At 36.4% G+C, this 19,218-nt stretch overlaps 1 protein-coding gene across 6 annotated transcripts in view; it reads right to left on the reverse strand.

The window, feature by feature from the left end:
• The window catches only part of OCA2 (OCA2 melanosomal transmembrane protein), a 342,139-nt gene that overhangs the window by 155,390 nt on the left and 167,531 nt on the right, over window positions 1-19,218 (reverse strand). For all 6 annotated transcript variants that reach the window (XR_010130936.1, XR_010130935.1, XM_004055869.5 and 3 more), the window contains one exon: window positions 14,633-14,760. Coding sequence is in view for 4 of the 6 variants with exons in the window: in XM_004055869.5 (XP_004055917.5) it covers window positions 14,633-14,760 (128 nt within the window). In the remaining 2 variants the exon portion in view is untranslated. The remainder of the gene's footprint in view (window positions 1-14,632; window positions 14,761-19,218) is intronic.

Below are 19,218 nucleotides of genomic sequence, written 5' to 3' on the forward strand. Positions count from 1 at the left end.
AACAAGCATGGCACCAGCATCTGCATCTGACGAGGACCTCCGGCTGCTTCCCCTCATAGTGGAAAGCTGGTGTGCAGAGATCACATGGCAGGAGCGGAAGTGAGGGAGAAAACAAGAGAGAAGGGGAAGGTGCCAGGCTCTTTTAACAACCAGGTCTCTCACGAAGTAATAGAGTGAGAACTCATTCATTACCATGAGGATGGCACCAAGCCATTCTTAGAGGATCCACCCCCATGACCCAAACACCTTCCATGAGGCCCCACCTTCAACACTAGAGATCAGATTTCAACATGAGATTTGGAGAAGACAAGTATCCAAATCACAGCAATCCCAGCCCCAATAAGTGCATTACAAATAAATAACATAAACATACTGAAGGCTATGGAGAAGAAAAGAACTAATTTAAGACATTTCAGAAAACCATATTTTGACAGGCTACTGTAAGACTAAAGACAAAAAGAAGTCTACACAAATACTGTAGTTGAGTTAGTAAATCTATTTCTCACAAATATATGAGTTAGCAATTCTGTAACTACTTTAGGTGTATGCTAGGAATTGAACAAATAAGTGAGTATATATTGTAGACAGTGAGAGCAAGAGGCAAATCTTATGGTGTTGGATTAGAATTCAGGGAATCAATATGAGCTGAAGGTTTTAAACACATAGACAAGTAAATTAATATATAGATACAGATATGGATGTGTGGATGTGGGTGTTGGTATACAAACACATATGCCCAACTATGCTGATTGTGGAGGCCTAAATTCAGTGACATCTAAATTGCTACACACACACCAAGCATCCAGATTTTGATTTCTAAACACCATTCCCCAATACAAGGAATGAGAAATCTTTTGAGACACAGTTGATTCCAGGGCAAGAGCAGGCAAAATGCAAAATGATTCAGGAACATTTTGTGAGAAAATGTTCTCAGAAATGTTTCTCACATCAGGAACATGATGTGAGAAAATGAAAAACTGATTGAAAATTGATGAGGATGTGTCTAAAGACGACAGGAGCCAAATGGACACCTAAGCTGCTCCCAATGGTCGAAACTGGAATAATCTGAGCAACAAAATAAATAAATAACAATAGTACTGACTTACAACACATAGAATAAAATAAACATCCATGAACTTTTACAAATGTAAATAAATAAAGGAGAAGGATAGCTCTTCCTTATAGATAAGCTCCAGTTAATAAATATATTAATAGAAGCAATAAGGATAATACAAAATCATCATTAGGCAAACTCTACAGTCATAATGATTAGAGGCAAAGAGCTACTGACAAATGCTAAAATCAGTAAGAAAATGTTTGAGGAAAAACACAATGTTAGTATAATCTCAAAGTATTTCCCCGCAAGATAATTTGCCAGGGCTCCACTTCACAATACAGAAACCTGGCAGACACCACATGAGCCAAGTGATCGATGTTAACACATTCAGTAATAGGACATGCCAATGTTTGTACCCCAATATGATGCACTAGAAAAGGCACATCACCTCTGTGATCTCGCCAAAACTTCATAGCCTCAAAACTTTCAAGAGAAAACATGAGACAAACCCAAATTGAGAAATCTCTACAAGGTAACTAACTAATACTTTTCAAAAGGGTCAAGATAGACTAAAGAATTTAGATGAAATTCAAGACATATGATAACTAAATGAAATGTGGGATTCTGGATAGAATATTGGACAGAAAAAAAGTCATTAGGAAAAAACTGAAGAAACTGAATAGTATTTGTAGTTTTAGTAATATTCTACTGATGTTAATTTTCTGGTTTCGATAATTTTATCACGGTTGTATAATTTTTAACTTAGGGGAAGTTGGGTGATGGGTAAATGTGGACTCTCTATACTTTTTTACGACATTTATGTAAGCCTAAAATTCTTTCAAAAGAAAATTTCCTTGTTTCCTTGTTTTTGAAAAAAAAAAAGCATTTCAAGAGAAAGAAGGGAAAGATTAGATATATCAAATACATCATCTTAAAAATGTTATCCATCATTCTCAAATTATTATAATCCAAAAATGCCTTGCTTGCTCTCATTCATGATAAACTATTTCTCCACGTGTTTTGCAATTTTAGATTGTGAGCTCATATATGTTTGTTCTGTCTATAGGAATACTGATGAGAGATTCACCTTATGCTGCTAAATCCTTGTTATAAGAAGAGACTGCTACAACCCGAAAGAAAGTGGGGCCAAAACTGCCATGAAAATCTTCACATACTGTATTTAATGTGCCCATCAGGTCAGATGAAGACATTTTCTAAAGATGAGCTGGTACCATTCTATGAGATGGCCTCATAGAATGAATTAGAGAAGAGTCCCTCCTCTTCTGATACCAAACCTAGCAAAGACACAAAAAGAAAGAAAGAAAGAAAGAAAGAAAGAAAGAAAGAAAGAAAGAAAGAAAGAAAGAAAGAAAGAAAGAAAGAAAGAGAGAAAAAATTTCAGGCCAATATCCCTGATGAACATAGATGCAAAAATCCTCAATAAAATACTAGCAAATTGAATCCAGCAGTTCATCAAAAAGCTAATCCACTATGATTAGGCTCTATCTCTTAGATGCAAGTTTGGTGCAACATATGCAAATCAATAAATGTGATTCACCACATAAACAGAATTAAAAACAAAAACCACATGATCATCGCCATAGATGCAGAACAGGCTTTTGATAAAATTCAACATGCCTAGGCATCAAAGGAGCATACCATAAAATAATAAGAGCTATCTATGACAAACCCACAGCCAACATCATACTGAATGGGCAAAAGCTGGAACCATTCCCTTTGAGAACTGGAACAAGATAAGGATGCCCTCTCTCACCACTCCTATTCAACATAGTACTGGAAGTCCTAGCCAGAGCAATCAGGCAACAGTAAGAAATAAAAGACATCCAAATAGGATGAGAGGAAGTCAAACTATCTCTTTTCACAGACAATATGGTTTTATACCTAGAAAACCCCATAGTCTTGGCTCAAAATCTACTTCAGCAGATAAACAACTCCAGAAAAATTTCAGGATACAAAATCAATGGCTGAAAATCAGTAGCATTTTTAAACACCAACAACATTCAAGCTGAGAGCCAAATCAAGAATGCAATCCCATTTACATCAGCTATACAAAAAATACAATACCTAGAAATATAGCTAACCAGGGAGGTGAAAGAGCTCTACACCAAGAATTATAAACCACTGCTGAAAGAAATCAGTGATGACACAAACAAATGGAAAAACTTTCCATGCTCATGGATAAGAAGAATCAGTATTATTAAAATGGCCATAATGCCCAAAGCAATCTACAGATTCAATGCTATTCATATCAAACACCAATGATATTCTTCAGAGAATTAGAAAAAAACTATTGCAAAATATATATGGAACCAAAAAAAGAGCCCAAATAGCCAAGGAAGTTTAAAGCAAAAAGAACAAAGCTGGAGGCATCACATTACCCAGCTTGAAACTATACTACATGACTACAGTTAACCAAAACATCATGGTAGTGGTACAAAAACAGACACATGGACCAATGGAACAGAATAGAGGACCCAGAAATAACACAGCTACAACTCTCAGATCTTTGACAAAATCAACAAAAACAAGCAATGGGGAAAGGACTCCCCGTTCAATAAATGGTGCTGAGATAACTGGCTAGTCATATGCAGAAGATTGAAACCAGACCCCTTCCTTCCATCACATACAAAAATCAACTCAAGATGGATCAAAGATTTTAATTTATAACCTAAAACTATAAAAACCCTAGACAAAAACCTAGGACGTACCATTTTGGACACAGAGCCTGGCAAAGATTTCATGACAAAGACCCCAAAAGCAATTACAACAAAAACAAAAGTTGACAAATGGGGCCTCATTAAACTAAGGAGCTTCTACATAACAAAAGAAACTATCACCTCAGTAAACGGACAACCAAAGGAATGGGAGAAAATTTTTGCAAACTATGTATCTGACAAAGGTCTAATATTCAGAATCTATAAGAGACTTAAACAAATTTACAAGCAAAAAACAACCCTGTTAAAATATGGGCAAAGGACATGAATAGCTATTTCTCAAAAGAAGACATACACATGGCCAACAAGCATATGAACAAATGCTCAACATGGCTAATCATGTTGCAAATCAAAACCGAAATGAGATAGCATCTCATGCCAGTCAGAATGGTTAGTATTAAAAAGTGAAAAATAACAGATGTTGGTGAGGTTGCAGAGAAAAGAGAATGCTTATACACTGCTGATTCTGCTGATTAGAGTATAAGTCAGTTCAGCCAATGTGGAGAGCAGTTTGGAGATCCTCAAAGAATACCATTCAGCCCACCAATCTCATTACTGTATATGTACCCAAAGGAATATAAATCATTCTACCACAAAGACACATGCATGCATATGTTCATCACAGCACTATTCACAATAGCAAAGACATGGAATCAACCTAAATGCCCATCAACAGTGGACTGAATAAAGAAAATGTGACACATATCATGGAATACTATGCAGCCATAAAAAAGAATGAAATCATGTCCTTTGCAGCAACATGGATGCAGCTGGAAACCATTGTCCTTAGCAAACTAACGCAGGAACAGAAAACCAAATACTGCATGTTTTCATTATTATAAGTAGGAGCTAAACATTGAGTACACATGGACACAAAGAAGGGAACCATAGACACTGGAGTCTACTTGAGGGTGGAAGGTGGGAGGATGGTAAAGATCAAAAAACTATGTATCAGGTCCTACGCTTATTACCTGAGTGATGAAATAATCTGTAAGCCAAGCCCCCATGACATGCAGTTTACCCCTGTAACAAAGCTGCACGTGTACCCCCGAACACAAAATGCAAATTGGAAAGAAAAAAAAGACATTTCCTGCCTAACAGTTTCATTCTAAATTTTCTTCTTCTAAGGGTAAACATGTTTATATTGACGTTATGTACTCCCTATATCCAAGAATCATCCAGAAATTTTTAAACATGAATTTAAAGGACACTTAGCATTTCAAATCCCTATAAAACAAAAGGACAAGTAAAATAACATTCCTTAACACAGGTTATTCATTAACTAACTTTGAAGCCCTTCTCAATCTGCAGAAACATGCTCCATTATCCAAATTTAGAAATACTCAAAATTGATCTTGAATTTCAGGGGACAAGATGTCTACAGTTTTCATTGTACCAATTACTCTACAGTTTGACCAAATTTTCTAGAGGACAATCTGACCTCAGTAACAAAAGTCAGTGCAAACATAAATTAATAGACCCAAATGTCTCCAACTGTTTTCCAAAAAATAGAACACACCTGACCTACTGTATGTGCTTCAGAGTGGCGCCTGTTTCAGAGCCACTGCAACATGACAGAAGAAGGATTTGACCCAAAACGTACGCTGGAGAACTCAGGTCCAAAATGGCAGGAAAAGGGCCAGGAAGCCGTCAAAATGTGGAAGAGGTCTTAGGTAGGTGTAAGATAGCAGATGCAAAATGAGAGATGAAAGCCCAGGGCGTGAAGATGAAGGCAGGCCACTCTGAAGGGAATGGCTGCTTGGGGTAGGGGAGCTGGGTGTGTGAGATCTGTGAGGCCCAGAGAGTTGCCTAGGACCTCTGTATACAAACCTTACTCTCTTCTGGGCTAACAGTGAATAGTTTGAACATGAATAGGTTGAATTAAGCTTTTGAAACAAATTATTACTAAAAATGATAATAATAATAGGCTACAGCACTTTTTGAATGCCAACTAGGAGCTCAACATGGAGCTCAGTACTTCTATATGATCTTCTTGGTTCTCACAAGCAGCGTGATTAATATTAATAGACTATTTCTAAAGATAAGAAAATTGAGGCTCAGAGGTATTAAGTAATTTGTCTAAAATTTTAGAACTAGAAAGTAGCAAAGCTGAGCTTTGAACATGGATCCATCTGATGTGAAAGCCTGTGCTCATAAACATCATGTGAACTATAACCTGTTCGCCTGAATTGGAAGAGTCATTCCTGGACTGGTGCGCAGATCTCTGAGCATGCCCACTGGAGTGCTCTCATGGTCCTGTGATATTCATGGCACGTGAGAAAGCTTCCAACCCATCCATCTCCCCATTATGCCAGAGGCTGCATCCAGCTACAATGAGGTCTGTAAGCTTGATGATGATGGTCAGACTGCTCATAGAGGGGGTAAGCAAGGTGAGGACCTGTTACATAAGGATGAGTGGGAGCAAAACGAACAGGAACATCTGAGGATAAAATAACAGAGTTGAAAGCATCCAGGCCTTAAAATGGCTCCTAATAGGGCTTTTCCTACTTCAAAAAGGACGGTCAGAGTATCTTGCCCAGTTGATTGTCCCTTTTGGGCCGAAAAGTCTAACACTTTTCAGAAAGAGTGTTAGGCTGCCCCTCAGCGAAGCCTGGGGAAGGCAAGCATCTGAACTGGCCTCCTTAAGTTTACACCTCATGAAGATTCCATTGTTCCTCAACTCCCCACATTTTAGACTACTCAAGTTGGAGAATTATTGAACATCTTGCAAAACCACAATTCATACAATGTTACAGGACAAGCAAAGTTAATGCAATAATAATAAGCTCAGCTCCCTCTTGATTTTTTTTTTTTTTTTTTTTGAGACAGAGTCTCACTCTGTCACCTAGGCTGGAATGCAGTGGCATGATCTCGACTCACTGAAACCTCCACCTCCTGGATTCAAGTGATTCTCCTGCCTCAGCCTCCTGAGTAGCTGGGATTGGCTAATTTTTGTATTTTTAGTAGAGACAGGGTTTCACCATGTTGGCCAGGCTGGTCTCTAAGTCCTGGCCTCATGATCCACCTGCCTCGGCCTCCCAAAGTGTTGGGATTACAGGCGAGAGCCACTGTGTCCAGCCCCTCTTGAGTTTCAAGAAGATATAAGTAATTATGATAGATTAATATATTCTGCTGAGGACCCAAATAAAAACATGAAGGTTGGAAACTGAGGCAAGAATGCATCCCGTAGTTGTAGTCAGAAATCCTTCCTGTTGGTTTCTGCACAAAAAGTGCCTCTTTCAATTAATGTCCACATCAACATCTGTTTCAGAATTTTCTTTAATTGTTAGAAAGCAGCAACTTTGTTGGGTTGGTTTTGTTGACATTAGTTTCAGTCACAAATGAAAATTCTTTGTTTTGTTCTAGTTGAAAACATATTATATCCCTATAGTTTCCAGAACTTTTTTTAATCAACAGAATGAAATTTTACAAAATTGTATTCTGACTTATCAATATGAATAAAACCAATGCTACATATACCTGCACTATTGGATACAGGTCCTAAAGGAAGCAGCTGGATAAATTTTCCCAGTTTAGTGCTCACATGCTGAAACTGCCTGATACTTATCATTGGGATACTGCAGCATAACAACGAATACAATGAGAAGACAGACAAAAGAGACTTTCCCACTGTCAAGGTAACTGAATCAATATTCTCAGTTTGGTTCCCCTAATTGCCTAGGTTAGTACAGATAAAAGAGAAAAATATTAAGAAGCAATTAAGGAGAGTGAAATAAGCTATAAAGAAGATATACAGAAAAAATTTAAAGAAATCCAACATGATGTATAAATAAAATAGCCAAGACGATAAACATCATATAGTTCTCCTCAAAGAATCATGATTACTCTCATACCCACAATTATATGAGGAGGTGCTAGGTATCGGGTAGTAAAGACACACAAGAATAGTCCTGATCGATCCCATAAGCTCCTGGAATATATGCTGAGGACTTCAGCAACTTGGGAGTGCTCTAGGTGGTGCAATTATCCTCTGGCCATACTCCTTCATATTTACCCAAACGATTTGAAAACTTAGGTCCACACAAAAAGTTGCACATAGATGTTCGTAGCAGCTTTATTTAAAATTGCCAAAACTTGGAAGCAGGCAAGATGTCCTTAAGTCATGGTGGGTGGATAAAGTGTGGTACATCCAGACAACGGAATGTTATTCAGAGCTAAAAAGAAATGAGCTGTTAAGCCATGAAAAGACAAGAAGGAAAGTTAAATGCATATTACTAAATGAAAGAGGCCAATGTGAAAAGACCACATACTGTGCTCTTCCAATTGTAAGACATTCTGGAAAATTCAAAACTATGGAGACAGGAATAAGATCAGTGATTTCCAGGGGCTGGGGGAGAAGAAGGGATGAACAAGTGGAGCACAGAGGAATTTTAGGGCAGTGGAACTACTCTGTATGATACCATAATGATGGATACACGTCATTATACCTTGTCCAAACCCACAGAATGTACAACACCAAGAACCAAGAATGAGCACTAATATAAACTATGGACTCTGGATGACTATAATGCATCAATTTAGGTTCATAAATCATAACAACTGTACCACTGTGATGGAGGAAGTTGATAATGGGGGAAGCTATGCATGTGTGGGGGTTGGAGTATATGGAAAATCTCTTTACTTTCCCCTCAATTTTGCTGTGAACCTAAAACTATTCTTAAAAACTTAAGACTTAAATAGAGCAATCAACTGGGAATTAGTGAAGCCTGAAGGTTGTATGTGATATCAGCAAAGACAGATGCCTTAACAGAGAGACCAGGGAAAGAGACAAAGATAAGGAAAAAAACAAATAGAAAAATGTCAGATATAAATACTACTTTCTTAGCATTTACATAAACTGTAAATGGAATAGACATACCAATTAAAGGGCATATATGGGCTAAATGGATTTTTTAAATGTGATTCAACTGTATGCTGTCTACAAGAGCTTACTGCTGTCACATTAGATTAAAAGACCCAAATAGATTGAAAGGAAAAAGATGGAAAAAGGTAGACCACACAAATAGTAACAACAACAACAAAAAAAAGAGCTGGAGTAACTATGCTAACATCAGACAAAACTGACCTTAAGACAAAAATTGTTTTTAGGGTCAAAGAAGGACATTTTATTATGATTTCATATAAATGAAATCAATAACAAATTCAGGGAGATAAATCAGCATCTATAGTTGCTAAAATACATTATCTAAAATTTCTAATTTTTTGCAAAAAGTATAAGATATGCAAAAAATAAAGGAAAGTGTGACCCCTGCTCTGGGGTAAAAACTGCCAATAGAAACTATCTGTGAGGGGAGCCTGGATGCTGAAGTTAGGAAAGACTTCAAAGCAGAATTTTAAATATGTTTAGAGAATTAAAGAATCATGCTTTAAAAATTGAAAAATGATAACAATGATGCATTAAGTAGAGAATATCACAAGGAGATAAAAATTATTTTTAAGACAACAGAATGGAAATTCTGGAATTGAACAATACAAGTGAAATGAAAAATTCACTTACATGAGGGACTCAATATAATATTTGAGATGACATAAAATTGAGATGACATAAAAATTACTCATCAAAAATTAAAATAGATCAATAGAAATTACTCAATCTGAAGAACATAGAAGAAAAAAGAATGAAGAAAAATGAATAAAGTGTCAAAACCTATGGGACGCAATCAAGCAAACCAACATGTCTGTAATAGGAATCCCAGAAAAGGAAGAGAATTATTTTTTTAAAAAAAAAGAGAGAATAATATATGTGAAAAATAGTAACCAAAAACTATCCAAATACCCAAAATTAATTTCAAAATTAATCTAAAGATCTTAAAAGTTAAAACTTTCAAAAAACATACACATAAGTAGGAGAAACACAAAAAGATCCACACCTAGATGCATAATAGTCACACTATTGAAAGACAAAGTAAAGTCTCAAAAGCAGTAACAGAAAAATGACTCAATGCGCATAGTGGGGAAACAATGATTAACAGCTAATTTCTCATAAGAAGCAATGGAGACCCGAAGTCAGAATGACAGATTTGGACTGGTGAAAGAAAAAAAAGCTATCAAGGATTCTACATAAGTGAAACAAAACTGTATTTTAAAAAGACAAAATAAAGGCATTCACATATAAACAAAGAGAATTTGTTTCCAACAGATTTGCTTTACAAGATCTACTAAAGGAAATTCTTCAGGCTGACATCATGTGGCAACTTAAATCCATACAAAGAAGTAAAGAATTGTAGGAAAGATACACACAAACACACACACACACACAAACTGACCCTCAAACATTGTGGGTTTTAGGGGCACCAGCCCCCTACAAAGTCAAAAATCCATGTATAGATTTTGACTCCCCCAAATCTTAACTACTAACAGCCTACTATTGACTGGGAGCCTTACCAATAACATAAACAGTCAATTAACACATATCTCATTTTCTTTTATTTTGATACATGGTCTTGCTCTGTCATCCAGGCTGGTGTGCAGTGGCACAATCGTGGCTCACTGCAGTCTCAACCTCCCAGGAGTGCTCCTAGTGCTCCTCCCACATCAGCCTCCTAAGTAGCTGGGACTACAGGCATGCACCACCATGCCAGCTAATTTTTTAATATTTTTATAGAGATGAAGTCTCACTATGTTACCCAGGCTGGTCTCAAACTCCTGAAACATGTATTTTGTATGTTATATGTCTTATACACTGTATTCTTACAATAAAGTAAGCTACAGAAAAGAAAATGTTATTAAGACAATCATAAGAAACAAAAACTACATTTACAGTACTGTACTGTGTTTATCGATACCATAAGTTTACATCATCTGTTTACAAGGTGAATCATCTGTCAGAAATAGTAGGCAACTGCAGCTGCAGACCGCAATCTATGGTACATATCAAGCAATCCAACTTTCTCCTGTAATGTTACAACCTTTCTCTGCTTCTTTAGAGCACTTCCAGCATCACTAATGGCACTTGCTATGGGTCCCATGTGTCATTCAAGGTTTAAGCATTGCAGTAAACCAAGAAATACATGGGAATTGAGAGATCACTTTTTACTGCAATAGGCAATTTACTGAAGGGATTAACCACTCATGGAGATGATCAGCACCACATAGCATCTTAAGTAGATCCTCACTCACTGCAATAGCAACAGGAGGTGGCTGTGAAATTATTACAGTAGCACAGTATGTACCACAGTTAACTTTACACAGTTATGATTGAATCCTTCATCTTTACACTTGTTTACATTTCTCTTGGCTGTGAATGGTACCATGTACTGTCTGTGTTTGTGTAAGCTTTGATACATTTTAACTTTTTATAATAGATTTGTGTATATTTTATAGGAGTAAATAAGATAGACTAGTATCTACAAAAATTTTATGCATTCATGACATACCTTTTGTGGTTTTTTGTTTGGTGTGTGTGTGTTTGTTTCTGTGTTTGTCTCTCCCATGTGCTTATTTTGGCCCCTGGCCACTCACAACCCACCATCATTTTTTTTTTAATAACTGGTTCAAAGGACAATTTTTTTAACTTTTAAGTTCAGGGGTACATGTGCAGGTTTATTATATAGGTAGACTCATGTCACAGGAGTTTGTTGTACAGATTATTTTGTCACCCAGGTATTAAGCCTAGCACCCATTACTTATTTTTCCCGAACCTCTCCCTCCTCCCACCTTTCATCCTCCAGTAGGCCCCAGTGTCTGTTGTTCCCCTCTTTGTGTCCATGTATTCTCATCATTCAGCTCCCACTTATAAGTGAAAACATGTGGTATTTGGTTTTCTGTTCCTGTGTTAGTTTGCTGAAGATAATGGCCTCTGGCTCCATCCATGTTTCTGCAAAAGATATTACCTCATTCTTTTTAATGGCTGCATAGTGTTCCATGGTGTATATGTTTATACATATACTTTACTTTATCCAGTCTACCACTTTATCCACTTTTCTTTATCCAGTCTACCACTGAAGGACATTTAGATCGATTCCATATCTTTGCTATGGTGAATAATGCTGCAATGAACACACATGTGCATATGTCTTTACAGTACAAGAATTTATATTCTTTTTGGTATATACCCAGTAATGGGATTTCCTGAGTCAAATGGCAATTCAGTTTTTTAGCTCTTTAGCTCTTTAAGGAATCACCACACTGCTTTCTACAATGGTTGAACTAATTTACACTCCTGCCAGCAGTGTATAAGTGATCTCTTTTCTCTGCAACTTCATTAGCATGTGTTATTTGTTGACTCTTTAATAATAGCTATATGACTGGTGTGAGATGGCATTGCATTGTAGTTTTGATATACATTTTTCTAATGATCGGTGATATTGAGCTTTTATCATACACTTATTGGCTGCATGTATGTCTTCTTTTGAAAGCATTCATGTCCTTTGCTCACTTTTTAGTGCAGCTGTTTGGTTTCTTTTTCTTGTAAATTTGTTTAAGTTCCTTATAGACTTTGGTTCCTATTAGACCTTTGTCAGAGATGCATAATTTGCTAAATTTTTTTCCCATTCTGTAGATTGTCTGTTTACTCTGCTGACAGTTCCTTTTGCTGTGCAGAAGCTCTTTAGTTTAATAGATCCCATTTGTCAATTTTTGTTTTTGTTGCAATTGCTTTTGGCACCTTTGTCATAAAATATTTTCCCGTGCCTATGTGCAGAATGGTATTGCCTAGATTGTCTTCCAGGGTTTTATAGTTTGGGGTTTACGTTTAAGTCTTTAATCCATCTTGAGTTGATTTTTGTATATGGTATAAGGAAGGGGTCCGATTTCAATCTTCTGCATGTGGGTAGCCAGTTCTCCCAGCACCATTTATTGAGTAGAGAGTGCCTGCCCCACTGCTTGTTTTGGTCAGCTTTGTCGAAGATCAGATGGTCATAGGTGTACGGCCTTATTTCTGGGCTCTCTGTTCTGTTCCATTGGTCTACGTGACATACCTAACTTTGACTTAATTTTTTTCAATATTTCTAAGCTATGCAGTTCATCTATGTTTTTTCAAATTATCACAAATCTCCAAAAAAAATTCCCATACGTTTATTGAAAAAGATCTCCATATAAGTAGACCCATGCAGTTCAAATCCATGTTGTTCAAGGGTCAATTGTATGTCTTTTTTTTATCATTTTTCTTTTTTCTCTTAATATAAAATACATTGCATAAAATAATTGAAATGATAAAACTAGTATATATGTTAGGCATATAACGCAGAAGTACAACATACTTGACCATCAAAGCACAAACAAGGGGGGACAAATGGAGCTCTACTGGAACACGATGTCTGTATTTTCCACGAGATAAGTTAGTATTAATCCAGCACAGATCATATTAAACTAAGATGTACAGTTTAACCCTTAGAGCAATCAATAATAAAATAACTCAAAAACACAGTTTTAAAAATAGAAACAAAGAAGAGAATTAGTATACAATAAAATGTAATTTAACACAGTAAGAAAGCAGTAAAAGATAAAGAGAGGAAAAAAGGTATGAGATATAGTGAAAATAGCAAAGTAGCAGACACGAAGCCAAGCGTATGAATAAGTATTAAATGGGAGTGGATTGAATATTTCAATTAAAATGTAGAAATTGTCAGGCTAGGTTTTATCATTTTTAAAATGATAAGTCATGCAAACAGTAAACAAAAGTGGGCTGAAGTGGCTATACCAGTATCAGGCAAATAGACCCTAAGACAAAAACATTACCAGAGAAAAAGAGACATTTAGTAATGATAAAGTTCAATTCATTTGGATGATGTAATAATTATAAAAGTATATACACTTAACAACCGATCCTCAAGATACATGAAGCAAAAGCTGACACACTTGAAAGGAAAAATACCCAATCCAACAAAATAGTTGAAGACTGCAATACCCCACTCTCAATAACTGATAGAACAGTTTCACAGAATATCACTAATAATGTGCAAGAGACAAACAGAACTGTTAACAAGCAAGACAAATCTAACACTCATAGAATGCTCCACAAAACAGCAGCAGAATACACATCACAAGTAGAATATTCTCCAAGACAGATCAAATGCTAGACCGTAAAACAAGTCTTAATAAAATTAAAAGGACTGCAATTGTGCAATGTATGTCCTGTGACCACAACTGAATTAAATTAAAAGTCAAAAACATAAAGAAACATGGGCAATCCACAAATATTTGGAGCCTTCAAAACATACTTTGAAATAACCCATAAGTCAAAAAAAGAAATTATATGGAAAATTAGAAAATATTTCTAGCTTAATGAAAATGAAAGCACGTTACATGTTAAATTGAAGAAATGCAAAGAAGTGGTGCTGGGGGAATGGTTTGAGGAGTAGTATCTTTCTGTGTTAGTAAACCTTTCTGTTTGAGGAGGACACAAATTTATAAATGAAGTCTCAAGATTTTGTGAGTAATTTTGTAACAACAATTGTAACGGAAACAATACATATTACTGATGTAGTCTTTTCCGTGATAATGGAAATGTTACTCAAATATCACACAAAATGAAACAGATCATCAAGGTCACACTACCTCCTAAACTTGCTGTTATAAGTAATTTAGCTCCAAACTCAACTTATAGTAAATTATATTTTATAGAAAATGAAATTAGAATGAGTTTACAAACCACAAAGATAATTCAAGAAAAAAAACAAATACGCAGTGCTGTCAGAAATCTCTCAGTGGCTAAGGTAAAGCTGGTTAACTTAAAATAGTCCAATTACAACCTCCATTATTTTCCACTTAGAGAATATAAGGAAAGATTAATAGATGTAGGCTTTCTTCATTCACCAAATAAAACATGAAATACAAAAATCAGGCAAAATGCCATATGGCAAAAGTTCTAAAATCTTACCTCCATCAGAACAAAGAGCGCTGCAAAAAACAGAAGGGTTGCCCATTCCACTCTGTGTAGAATTATCTCAAAATCATGAATATCAGCTAAAATTAGCAACCAGATGGCACCCAGAATAGCAATCCATCCTGAAAATAAGTAAATAGACATAGAGATATAGTTCCACTGTTAACACACCGATTCATTTTTTTATCCTCTGGTTGCCTTTTTCTTTATCAAGAATAATTGTCATACTACAAACAGCACATATGTAAAATGCATATAATTTCTATTTGGTTATGTGTATACTCATGAAACCAACACTGCAATCAAGATAATGAACATGCCCATTGACCCTACAAGTTTATTCATGCCTATGTTCTTGTACCTCCTCTAGCTCCTCTTGTCAACCCCCACACTCCCAGTAAACCATTCATCTCTTTTCTTTCACTATAGATTGGCTTAAATTTTCTATAAATGCAGGTTTTCTGTAAATTGCACCATAGTTTTTTGTTGTTGTTGTTTTGGAGGCCTTTTTGAGACATAGTTTTGCTCTGTCGCCCAGGCTGGGCTGCAGTTCAGCTCACTGCAACCTCCACCTCCCAGGCTCAAGCTGGGGAGCCTCAGCTTCCCAAGTAGCTGGGATTACAGTCATGCACCACCACACCCAGTTAACTTTTTGTATTTTTAGTAGAGATGAGGTTTCACTATGTTGACCAGGCTGGTCTCGAACTCTTGCCCTCAAGTGATCTGCCCACCTCAGACTCCCAAACTGCTGGGATTACAGGCATGAGCCACCACGCCCCACCTGTTGTATTTTTTGTCTGACTGTTTCTCAATAGACAGATCATCCAGACAAAAAAATTAATATTCAGCATAATCATGTTAAGATCCTTCACTGTTGGCCGGGCCCGATGGCTCACACCTGTAATCCCAACACTTTGGCAGGCCCAGGCAGGCAGATCACCTGAGGTCAGGAGTTCAAGACCATCTCCTGACCAACATGGAGAAACCCCGTCTCTACTAAAAATACAAAATTAGCCGGATGTGGTGGCACATGCCTGTAATCCCAGCTACTTGGGAGGCTGAGGCAGGAGAATTGCTTGAACCTGGGAGGCAGAGGTTGTGGTGAGCCGAGATCACGACATTGCACTCCAGCCTGGGCAATGAGAGCCAAACTCCGTCTCAAAAACAAAAAAAAGATCCTTCGCTGTTGGTGTGTGAGTCAGTAGTTCATCTTTTTTAATGTGTAGTAGTATGCTAGTGTGTGGCTATATTACAATGTACATACCATTCACCTATTGATGGACACGTGGATTGTTTCCAGTGTCTGGCTATTTCAAATAAACATGCTATGAACATTCATATACAAGTTTTTGTATGTACACATGCTTTCAGTTCTCTTGGCTAAATACCTAGGAATGAGATGGTTGGATATATGACAGCTTAATACTATGCAATGTTATATGCAACATTTATGCTTTAGGAAACTGCAAAACTATTTTTGAAAATAATTTTATCATTTTACAATCCCACCAGCAGTGTATGAGAATTCCAGTTCTTCCACATCTTCACCAACATTTGATCAGCCTTTCTGATTTTAGACATTCCAATGGATGTGTAGTGGGATCTTACTGTGGTTTCCAATTGCATTTTTCTCATCACTAATGACATTGAGCATCTTTTTTTTTTTTTTTTTTTTGAGATGGAGTCTTACTCTGTGGCCCAGGCTGGAGTGCAGTGGTGCAATCTCAGCTCACTGCAACCTCCATCTCTCAGATTCAAGTGATGTTCCTGCCTCAGCCTCCTGAGTAGCTGGGATTACAAGTGTGCACCACCATGCCCAGCTAACTTTTGTATTTTCAGTAGAGATGGGGTTTCACCATGTTGGCCAGGCTGGTCACGAACTCCTAACCTCAAGTGATCCACCTGCCTTGGCTTCCCAAAGTGCTGGAATTACAGGCATGAGCCACCATGCCCAGCCAACACTGAGCATCTTTTACTTATTTGACATCCATATATCTTCTTTCATAAAGTTTTTGTTTAATTGTTCTGGTTATATTTTTCCTTACTGGTTAGAGCAAATGAAACCTAAAATAAGTAGAAGAAAAGAAATAATAAAGACTGGAGTAGAAATCAATGAAATAGAAAATGGAAAAAATGTTAGAGAAAAGCAATGATACCAAAACTGGCTTCTTTCAAAAGCTCAGTAAGATCAGTCAACTTTTAGCCTATCTGAATAGAACAAGTGAGAAAACAAAATTTCCAGTATCAAGAAGAAGATCAGTGGCATGACTATAGATTCTATAGATATAAAAAGGTGTACTAGTTTTCAATTATATCACGATTTTCATAGGTCAGAGGATGCTGGTTCACAGCAGGATGTCTGCTTAGAGTCTCATGAAGTCACAGCCACAGTGTTGGCAGGGCTGCGTTCCTGTCTGGAGGCTCTAGGGGAGGATTTGTTTCTCTGCTCATTCAGGTGTTGACATAATCCAGTTCCCTGCAGCTGTAAGACTGAGGCCCCTGTTTCCTTACTGGCTGTCACCCAAAAGCTGTGCTGAGCTTCCAGAGGCACCCACATTCCCAGCCTCATGCCTCCATTCCTCCATCTTCAAAGTCAGCAATGTCCCTCTCACACTTCAAATCTCTCCTGCCTCTTCTTCTGTCACAGCTCTCTAACTGGCTCTTCTATCTTTCACTTTATTTTTAAGGGCCCTTATGATTACATTGGATCTACCTGGATAATCCAGAAAAATCTCCCTTTATGGAGGTTTATAACCTAAATCCACCTGCAAAGTTCCTTGGCTATGTAATATAACATATATGGCCATTAATATCAGGGACTACAGGGTGGACTCCTTTGAAGCAGAGAGGTATGTATGAATTAATTTGGGAAAAATTAACATTTTAACAATATAGGAGCTTCTGATCTATAAACACAATATATAGCTCCAATTATTTATGTCTTCTTTCATTTTTCCTAAGAATGTTTTGTATAAATCCCAGCACTCTTTTGTTTAGAAATTAACAAACTGATTCTAAAATTCACATAAGAATGCAAAGGACTAGAATAACCAATGCAACTTTTATAAAAAAAAAAAAAGAACAAAGTTTGAGAATATACTTTATCTCACTTCAAGATTTATCATAAAGCAACAACAATAAAAACAATGTGATATTCCATCAAAATAAATTGATCAATGGAGAATCCAAAAATATACCCATATATTTATGGTCAATTGATTTTTTTGCAAAGATTCAATGGTGGTTTAATACAGAAGGAGAAGTCTTTTCCACATATGGTGCTGGAACAGTTGGATATCCACATGCAAAAGAACTTTTACTTTGATCTGTTCACTAATCATATATGAAATTTAATACAAATGGATTATAGGCCTGAATGTAAAACACAACTATAAAACTTCTGGAAGAAAATATAGGAAAAATCTCTGACCCTGAGTTAAAGGTTTTCTTAGACATAACAGTAAAAACATAATATATGAAAAGAAAAAAATCATATTAATTGGACTTTATCAAAATTATGAATTCCTGTTTTTCAAAGGGCACTGTTAAGTAAAAGTAGAGAAATGTCACAAACTGGGAGAAAATATTTCCAAATCATCTATCTGATAAAAGACTAATATCTAGAATATATATATATAAATTTTTAATTCTCAAATTCAACAAGTAAACAACACAATTCAAATGGGAAATATTTTAAACAGACACTTCAACAAAGAAGACATAAGACTGACAAATGATTACATGAAAAGATGGTCAAATATCACTAGCCATTAGGGAAACGTGGAGTAAAACCACAATGACATTTCACTATCTACCTTAGAATGTGTAAAATCAAAACCACTGACTAAAGTAAATGTTGACAACGAGATGAAGGAACAGGAACTTTCAAGCACTGCTGGTGGGAGTGTAAAATGGTTCAACCATTCCAGAAAACAGCGTGGCAGTTTTTAAAAACATGATCCATACACCTACCAATATGAACCCACCATTCCACTTTCAAGTATTTACCCAAGAGAAATTAAAGCATAAGGTAACACAAAGAATTGAACACGATGTTTGCTGTAGTCTTAGTTTTGATGGTCAAAAACTGGAAACAATTCAAATATCCATCAACAGGTGAATGTGTGTACAAAAAAATGGTGTAATATTCAAACCATGGAATACTACTCAGTAATAACAGGAATGAATTATTGATGTATGCTACCACATGGATGAATCTCATAATAATTATGCTGAATGAAAGAAGCCAGACAAAATATACATATATATCATTTTTAATATAAAGTTCTAGAAAATTTAAATAGCAGGGTTTGACAAGCTATAGTCCTTGGGTCAAATCTGACCCCCTGCTTGTTTCTATAAATATAATCTTATTGAAACACATCCACAGCCACCCATTTACATACTTTCTATGACTGCTTTACCACAACCCAGTCATTTAGTATTTGTGAGAGAGAGTGTATGGCTAAAAAGCCTCAAGTATTTTCTATATACTCTTTTAAGGAAAAGCTTGCCAACTCTTAATCTACAGTGACAGAAAACAGGTCAGAGACTGCCTGAGGATGGAGGTGCTGGGAGGT

Source organism: Gorilla gorilla, chromosome 16, assembly GCF_029281585.2.
Source record: "Gorilla gorilla gorilla isolate KB3781 chromosome 16, NHGRI_mGorGor1-v2.1_pri, whole genome shotgun sequence".
Taxonomy (NCBI): Eukaryota; Metazoa; Chordata; class Mammalia; order Primates; family Hominidae; genus Gorilla; species Gorilla gorilla.